General features: G+C 34.4%; 1 protein-coding gene across 1 annotated transcript; it reads right to left on the bottom strand.

The window, feature by feature from the left end:
• Positions 1-1,848: 1,848 nt before the first annotated feature.
• On the bottom strand, positions 1,849-4,466 carry LOC142235052 (zinc finger BED domain-containing protein 5-like). The gene is made up of 2 exons (XM_075306287.1): positions 3,078-4,466; positions 1,849-2,073 (listed from the first exon to the last, which is right to left on the bottom strand). The coding sequence occupies exons 1-2, from the start codon at positions 4,464-4,466 to the stop codon at positions 1,849-1,851; spliced, it is 1,614 nt and encodes a 537-aa protein (XP_075162402.1).
• Positions 4,467-9,866: the final 5,400 nt, after the last annotated feature.

The following is a 9,866-nucleotide window of genomic DNA, read 5'->3' as shown; positions in this document are numbered from 1 at the left end:
TCTTGGAGGGGCAAAATTCATCCGATCCGGTTGAAATTTGGTACCTGATGTTAGTTTACGGCCTCTAATAACCATGCAAAAATTGGTCCATATCGGTCTTTAGTTATATATAGCCGATGTCTTATTACACAAAAATTGGTCCATATCGCCAAAAATAATCTACCAAAACTTTATTTCCATAGAAAAGTTTGTCAAATTTTATTACTATAGAAAGTTTTGTCAAAATTTCATTTCTATAGAAAGTTTTGTCAAAAGTTTATTTCTATACAAATGTTTGTCAAAATTTTATTTCCATAGAAAATTTTGTCAAAATTTTATTTCTATAGAAAATTTTGTAATCTACCAAAACTTTATTTCCATAGAAAATTTTGTCAAATTTTATTACTATAGAAAGTTTTGTTAAAATTTCATTTCTATAGAAAGTTTTGTCAAAAGTTTATTTCTATAGAAATGTTTGTCAAAATTTTATTTCTATAGAAAATTTTGTAAAAAATTTATTTCTGTAGAAAATTTTGTCAACATTTTATTTCTATAGAAATTTTTGTCAAAATTGTATTGCTATAGAAAATTTTGTCAACATTTTACTTCCATAGAAAATTTTGTCAACATTTTATTTCTATAGAAAATTTTGTCAAATTTTTATTTCTATAGAAAATTTTGTCAAAATTTTATTTCTATAGAAAATTTTGTCAAGGTTTCATTTCTATAGAACATTTTGTCAAAATTTTATTTCTATAGAAAATTTTGTCAAACTAGATTATATACGTATTTAATCGGCCTTTTTTTGTTTAATATATACCCCGTATGGGCTAACTTACAATTTAGAAGACAGTGTTAAAAAGTTTTACGATACCTTGCCATCGGCAAGTGTTATCGCAACCCAAGTAATTCGATTGTGGATGACAGCCTTTAGTAGAAGTTCCTACGAAATCCATAGTGGAGGGTACATAAGATTCGGCCTGGCCGAACTTACGGCCGTATATACTTGTTTTAAACTGATTTAGATTGATTGAACTACCGGAGACCAAACTTGGGGGAAATATGGTAAAAAAAAATATTTTTTTAAATTAACTCCGATTGATTGTATTTTACACGGAGAAAAAAAATTAACATTGTCGAATTTGACCCAAATTGATTCAAATTTAGAAAAGCGCCATATATTCTTCTGATTAGGTAAAAAGTTAACGATGATTTCCCCAGACATTCCACCGAATCGGCGTTATCCGATTTAAATTTTAAGTCTATAGATGTAGAAGTATAAAAAGTTTATCCAAATCGGTTCAATTTAAATATTTGTATATGGGAATATAAACCTTTATATAGCTCCCAACAAATTTGAAGGAGTTGAGATGGTATCGAAAATGTAGATCTACAAAGTAATGCGGGATAAAAATTTAAAATTTAAATATAAACGGCCCGCCCGCCTTTAGACTTTCCTTACTCGCTGTTTCAGTACTTGTATTTTATGGTAATACAATTAAAATTTCTAACTCATTCGATAACTCTGTAAAAGTGCAAACCTCTCTTTTGCACCCAAGCTCAAACCTTTCCAGTATCTTAAAAAAAGCACTAAACCTTGAGGTAGTTTGTAAGAACCTACAGAGCATTGTTGCTGAAGAAACAAAGTGGTTTTCCAATGTGGAATGTCATGGAATTCCAAAGGGCAATAAGAATGTGGGAAAAGATAGACGACCTGTAATCTCATTAAGGCGGCAAAAATTAAACCACATGAAATATGAGGCCATTCAAGTGATTAAAAGTCTGCAATAAATGATGTTGTACTGTTGTTGTTGTCACTGTGTAGTAGCTACTGTTATAAGTAGGTAGTCGTATTTGTTGTTGTAACTACTACTTATGCCGCTGACACACTATTCTTCCTTTGCTAATGTCCTTTTGTACTGTAACTATGTACTTCCGCCCACATCCCATTTTGGTGTTTGTGGCTAATGCTGATACTTGGGCTCTACTCGTTGGCAATGTCATTTGTATTAAAGTATCATGTCTTAGCGTCATGTACGTGAGAGAACTTGCTTGCTTGACTCGTGTGCTTGATGTGTGTGTGTGAGTGAGTGTCTGTTTGGAGAAATTGTGATGTAAGTGAGCTTATAAGAGAGACAAACCCATTTAGCAAAACATTCCATCACTTGTACACAATTTCACACACTTCACAGGTTCATCCACAATAACCGCCCCCAGCCCCCAACCAGCTTAAGCACCTACACATGCTCATAACATACATACACGCATGCACATTCGCGTTTACATTCATATTTACACATCCTTCATGATAAACTAGCAAATAAGGAAGTAGTCACAAACTCTCAATGAGTTCTTCTTCTTCTTCTTTTTTATAGCGTTCTAGTGTCTACTGCAGGGCTTCCCAACCCAATTTGCTTTACGCCCCCCCAAAAATTTTTGGATTTTGCTGTGCCCCCCCCCCCCCCCCCCAGTTTCTTCTAAAAACAAGTTTCCTTTAAAAAAATGTTTACCCAAAGAAACAGAAAAATATGTATAAAAACAAAAGGGTTTTAATTTCAATTTCAAACAAAAAAAATAACAAAAACAAAAGTTCTTTTAATTTCAATTCAAGTAAAAAATATAAAATTATATAAGATGGATAATATTATTACAATTAATTAGTAATAAAAATGTAATTCAAGGACTAAAAAGGAACATAAATAGTCATGAACTAGATATGTTGAGATCAGGTTTACTAAAATAACGTATATAATGCGAATTTTTGATTCGCTATTAATACTTTCAATTAACAATAACAATTTTAATGTATATAAAAGTGTGACCACTTAGTGGGAAATTTGGCAATTTTTCTGTTCATTAACTAGTTTTTTAACATTTGGTGACAGTACTGATAAAGCACATCTCAAATCATTTTTAACATTAAGGCAAGACCGATATTTTGACTTTATATTTAAAAGTGTTGAAAAACTTTTTTCGCATAGATAGGTTGACGAAAATTGTATCAAAACTTTTAACATGTGTGAAGACAAAAGTGGATACAAGTTCCGATATTTTAGCCAGAAATTTTCAGTTGTTAATATATCAAAATCATCTTTTGCGATTGAATCGTTTTTCAAATCAATAGCTTCTTCCTGGATATCCTCAGGTAGTACCATAACGTCCAGAAGAAAGGGATTACGAAACAGTTTGTTCTGCCAACAATCAGTGGTCATATCTGGAAAATATCTATTGAATTCACCCAAAAGTGCATCCAAATGCAATAGAATTCCGTCCAAATTTCTATTTTCAATATCCTCAGAATCTAATATATCGTTTAACCGAGGAAAAGATGTATATTTAGGGAAAGGCGATAAAATTCGTTTTTTCCACAATTTTATTTTTTCCATAAATGAATTTATGGAGTCAAGTGCTGTTAAAATATTTGTAGTTTCTCCTTGGAGTTTTAAATTTAGGTTATTTAAAATTTCAAAAAAATCGGCTAGGTAAGCCAAGAAAATAATGGTATTTTTGTTTGTGAAACAATCATAAAGCTTTTCATTTTTGGTACTTAACAAGAAAATTTCTACTTCATTTTTTAATTCATATAGTCTTCCCAGCATATTTCCCTTTGAAAGCCAGCGTACCTGGGTATGAAACAATAAATTTTTGTGGTCAGCGTTTAAATCCAGACATAAAGTTTCAAAAAGACGCGTTCGTAGGGCACTGCATTTTATAAAATTGACAACTTCTATGGCACAATTTAGGGAACTTCTTAATTCGTCAGGCAATGTTCTGGCGGCTAAGGCTTGTCTGTGGATAACGCAATGAGTGAATATGATGTTATTGTTTTTTTGCTTGGCGTAATGAATAAATCCAGATTTGCATCCCGTCATTGAAGGAGCACCATCAGTACATATGCCGGCAATCTTTCCCCAAGGTATATCATTGGCATCCAAGAAATCCGAAAGCGCTGTGAAAATATCTTCTCCCTTTGATGTAGTTGTTAGAGGTTTAGAGAAAAGTAGCTCCTCACATATAGAATCCTCTTTGATATATCTGCAGTAAAACAACAACTGACAGGAGCAAGATACATCTGTTGTTTCATCACACTGCAGTGCAATTAATGGCGAGTCCTTGATGTGTTGAATTAATTGGGACTTGACATCATTAGCCATTTCATCAATACGTCTTTTTACTGTATTGTTCGAAAGTGGAATTTTTGAGAGTTGTCTCACTGCATTGTTGTCCAGCATTTTACTTGCAGCTGCTATTATGCTCGGTTTTATAACCAATTCACCAATCGTGTGGGGTTTTTTGTTCCTGGCTATTATCCATGAAATTTCAAAAGATGCTTCTAATGCTTTTTCAGCCTCCAGATTAAACACAGACGTAGAATTTATCTTCATATTTCTTAATGTCGACAACTTTGCTTCAAAGAAAGCAGGAGGTTTGTCTTTGTATTCTGGATGCAAAGATGACAAATGCCTTTTTAATCGTATTGGTCTCATTGCATCGTTAGACAAAATTTTGTGACAAATAACACATTGAGGCAAATTTTCATTGTTTTTTGCAACACAAGAAAAACCAAATTTAATATATTCTGTATTGTAAAGCCGTATTTTGTTCTTTGATGTCATATTGGAATGTAATTAAGTCATTAATTCGACAATATTTAATACGCGCAACAAAACCAAAAAACATATGATCGTGTGCATAGAGATGGCAAATTTAAACAGTGATAAGTAAAAGGTAGATAGGTACTAAACCGTTGCAAATAAAGGTAGTAAACAAGTAATAATGGAAAACCTACAACAAGCAATGCATGTAACTTCTACTTTTTGACGTTGGTTATAAATTAACATTTCGAAACATTTTATACTTTATTTTGTAGTATATTATTAATGTTTCGTCGAACCCATATTTTTCTAACAGTGTACATTTAAATATCACTCAATCTGGACATAATTTGATAGATTTCTACAAAATCTATAGACTCAAAATTTAAGTCGGCTAATGCACTAGGGTGGAACACAATCTTAGTAAAAAAATATGGCAAACATTTAAATCTGAAGCAATTTTTAAGGAAACTTCGCAAAAGTTTATTTATGATTTATCGCTCGATTTATATGTATTAGCAGTTTAGGAAAATTAGAGTCATTTTTACAAATTTTCGACTAAGCAGTGGCGATTTTACAAGGAAAATGTTGGTATTTTGACCATTTTTGTCGAAATCAGAAAAACATATATATGGGAGCTATATCTAAATCTTAACCGATTTCAACCAAATTTGGCACGCATAGCTACAATGCTAATTCTACTTCCCGTGCAAAATTTCAACTAAATCGGAGTTAAAAATTGTCCTCTGTGGTCATATGAGTGTAAGTCGGGCGAAAGCTATATATATGGGAGATATATTTAAATCTGAACCGATTTCAACCAAATTTGGCACACATAGCTACAATGCTAATTCTACTCCCTGTGCATAATTTCAACTAAATCGGAGCAAAAAATTAATCGTTCTTCTTTAGCAAAATTTTAAGCAAATTAGCGTAAAACTCTGGCTTCTGGGGCCATATAAGTCCATATCGGGCGAAATATATATTTGGGAGCTATATCTAAATTTGAACCGATTTCTTCCAAAATCAATAGGGTTCTATTCTGAGCCAAAAAACATACTTGTGTCAAATTTGAAGTCGATTGGACTAAAACTGCGACCTAGACTTTGATTACAAAAATGTATTCACGGACAGACGGACATGGCTATATCGACTCAGGAGCCCACCCTGAGCATTTTTGCCAAAGACACCATGTGTCTATCTCATCTCCTTCTGGGTGTTGCAAACATATGCACTAACTTATAATACCCTGTTCCACAGTGTGGCGCAGGGTATAAAAATGTATGCAATGATATGCTACGCAATTCAAAAACTAATATAAAAATTTAAATTGTGCCTAGCAGAAATATTGACTTTAGACCCCATAAAATATATACCGATCGACTCAGAAGTCGATCTAGCATTAGAAACCCTGAGTCGATCTAGCAATTAATAACACTAACATCCTTTCAGAAAATACCGTTATTTGGAAGAATTTGTCATTTTTGAAGTTTCCATTGGTTTCGTTGCTTGGTAGTACATAATTTTATGTCTTTCGTTGATATATCTAATATAGTGAGAGTAAAAGTGCAAAAAAAGTTATTTGAACTTCATGGAAATCATGGTCGAAATAGTTTTTCAGCGGTGGACTATCCCACCTCAGTAATGCTGGTGACATTTCTGAGGGTTTCATAGCTTCTCTAAGTGGTTTCACTGGAATGTGGAACGCCGTTCGGACTCGGCTATAAAAAGGAGGTCCCTTGTCATTGAGCTTAACATGGAATCGGGCAGCACTCAGTGATAAGAGAGAAGTTCACCACTGTGGTATCACAATGGACTGAATAGTCTAAGTGAGCTTGATACATCGGGTTGCCACATAACCTAACCTAACCTAACCTAACCTAACATTCAACTTCTAAAACAATATATTGTTGCTTGGTACGTATAAGGATACTTATAGGTACCACGCCTTTGACAAACATCAGGGCCTCTAGAATACTAATAAAAAATTTAAACATTATCTGTATTCTATTAAAAATTAAAAAAACTCTATATTTACAACCAAATGTTTATATGTGCAATTTGTGCATTATAGAAGAGTCCACCCACAGTAAATGATCGAAAAATATCGTAGGGATAACCTCTCTACCATCCTTTTTTTATTGTAGGTCCCACGGGACCTCATCACGCTGGTATCGCTTCCAGTGTTATCACATACACAAGGGTTAAGTGTGTCAAATTTCATTAAAATCCCTATTAACCTTATGTTTGACCATAAAGGCCTCATTTCTTAACTGATCTTACTAAAATTTAGCACAAAGTCACCTTCTGTGGATTCAATTAAACCTGGAAAATATCATCTAAATCGGGTCAGATTTAGATATAGCTCCCATATATATACATGGCTCGATTTTCGCAAATTTGGCCATAATATTTTTATTTATTTACCAATGCTACTCAAGTTTAAAATTTTTATGTACTATCCGATCGTATTTAGACTTACATGTAACTCTTACATAATAATATTGCCCGATTTTCCCGAATTTTGATTTATTACCCACATTAATTGAGCGATTTCCCCTCCACCATAGGATGGGGGTATATCAGCTTTGTCATTCCGTTTGTAACACATCGAAATATTGCTCTAAGACCCCATAAAGTATATACATTCTGAGTCGTGGTGAAATTCTGAGTCGATCTGAGCATGTCCGTCTGTCTGTCCGTTGAAATCACGCTAACTTCTGAACGAAACAAGCTATCGACTTGAAACTTGGCACAAGTAGTTGTTATTGATGTAGGTCGAATGGTATTGCAAATGGGCCATATCGGTCCACTTTTACGTATAGCCCCCATATAAACGGACCCCCAAATTTGGCTTGCGATTGCTCTAAGAGAAGCAAATTTCACCCGATCCGGCTAAAATATGGTACATGGTGTTAGCATATGGTCTCTAACAACCATGCAAAAATTGGTCCATATCGGTCCATAATTACATATAGCCCCCATATAAACCGATCCCCCATTTGGCTTGCGATGCCTCTAAGAGAACCAAATTTCATCCGATCCGGCTGAAATTTGGTACATGGTGTTAGCATATGGTCTCTAACAACCATGCAAAAATTGGTCCACATCGGTCAATACTTATATATAGCCCCATATATACCGATCCCCCGATAAGGCTTGCGGAGCCTCTAAGAGAAGCAAATTTCATCCGATCCGGCTGAAATTTGGTATTTTGTGTTAGTATATGGTCTCTAACAACCATGCAAAAATTGGTCCACATCGGTCAATACTTATATATAACCCCCATATAAACCGATCACCAGATTTGATCTCCGGAGCCTCTTGGAAGACCAAAATTCATCTAATTATATGGCCTCAAACACCCATGCAAAAATTGGTCGAAATCGGTCCATAATTATATATAGCCCTCATATAAACCGATCCCCAGATTTGACCTCCGGAGCCCCTTGGAAGAGCAAAGTTCATCCGATTCGGTTGAAATTTGGTACGTGATGTTAGTATATGGTATCCAATAACCATGCAGGAATTGGTTCATATCAGTCCATAATTATATATAACCCCCATATAAACCGATCCCCAGGTTTGACCTCCGGTGCCTTTTGGAGAAGCAAAATTCATCCGATCTGGTTGAAATTTGGTACGTGGTGGTAGTATATATAATATATAACAACCATGCCAAAAGTGGTCCATCTCAGTCCATAGTCATATATAGCCCCCATATAAACCGATCCCGAGATTTGGTTTTGGAGCCTCTTGGTACATTGTGCTAGTATATGGCCGTTAATAACCATGCCTAACTAGGTCCATATCGGTCTATAGTTATATATAGCCCTCAGGTAACGCGATCCCAATCGCACAAAAATTGGTCCATATCAAGTTCATAATTGTATATAGCCCCCATATAAGCGATCCACATATTTCAATTCTGGCTCCCTACGTACCGTGCAAAAGTCCATATCGATTCGTAATTATTTGTAGACTTAACATACCTACACATACCTTTTTTGTCTAATATATACCACGTATGGACTAACTCACAATTTAGAAAACGATTTGAAATACCACAACCCAATTAATTCGATTCTGGATGACAGTCTTTCGTAGAAGTTTCTACGTTATCCATGGTGGAGGGTACATGAGATTCGGCCTGGCCGAACTTACGGCCATATATACTTGTTTTATTTATCTTATCCACAACCTTATGGGGTTTTCCAGTATTGACTTAACGTACTTTATCTGCATACAAGGTCTGTTAACGGGCCTGGCCGATATTTATTTCGTATAAATATAATTATTTTTAATTTAACATACTATCCATCTTCCACTAATTCTCAGAGACCAACAAAAACCTCCGTCATAAGATCTTTCCACGTGTTACTGATTACAACGAGTGCCCATTCGTCCATACTGAATATTCTACGTACGTCATTCATCATTAACATCAAATTAATTGTCGTAATTAAATTTGGAATAACAACCAAGGACACTTTCACATTCAGTCTATTCAGGATATATACGTTAATCTAAATACAAACAATGTGTTTGCATTTCATCATATGGTCAATGTGTGGCATCCTTCCGTCCGTCCGTCCGTCCATCCTTCCTTCCCACCATAACCATTTCCATCTATTCCTCGTACATGGTTCATGCTAAATTGTGATGAATTGTGAATGTGAAGCATATGTTTGAACGACTAGATACACACAGCGCAAATCTGTTTGTCCTCGTAACGAGAGTTAATGAAATGAATTCATTCTCCATATGTGTGGAAATTCATGGATTTATTTGTCCATGAATAAGGATTTGTGGTGGGGCGGGGCGTGTATCACAACGCTGTCGGCCTAACTAAGCACATTTTGGTATAAATGCTATTCCATGGAAAAGATCTAATGTTGCTAATGACTAAATGAGACAAATGGCATGTCAGTGGTAACACTTGGTTGAGGGAATCTAATTTTTTTTGTCGTTATTGTTAATCGTTTGTTAGGAAAACTAGAGAGAACAAAGGAAATGTAATGATGGAATTGGAAATTCAATTTTCGATTTCCTTAAATGAAAAAAAGCTTTGAAATGTTTATTCTAAAATCTTTTGATCACATTAAATGCTTACAAAATTGAACTGAAAGCCTTCTCATTTCCTACTAAAAGAGACGTAATATAAAATTCGTATTCATGCCTTTAATTCCTGTTTCAATTCATTATCGTATATAAAATGGCAAAACAAAAGACATTAAAATCACAGTAAATATAAAAATAATTCAGCTCACTTCCTGTGGCATTACTCGTACA

Source organism: Haematobia irritans, chromosome 1 (genome assembly GCF_050003625.1).
Source record: "Haematobia irritans isolate KBUSLIRL chromosome 1, ASM5000362v1, whole genome shotgun sequence".
NCBI lineage: Eukaryota > Metazoa > Arthropoda > Insecta > Diptera > Muscidae > Haematobia > Haematobia irritans.
Note: the sequence above shows the minus strand (reverse complement) of the source record. Positions and strands in the feature narration are given on the sequence as shown.

What these genes read in the sequence shown, in the direction of transcription:
- LOC142235052 (XM_075306287.1), bottom strand. Translation starts at nt 4,466, where the DNA reads ATGAGACCAATACGATTAAAAAGGCATTTGTCATCTTTGCATCCAGAA. An exon ending in ATTTGAAAAACGATTCAATC is followed by an intron (nt 2,074 to 3,077) that starts GCAAAAGATGAT and finishes TTCTCCAAACAG; the next exon opens with ACACTCACTCACACACACAC.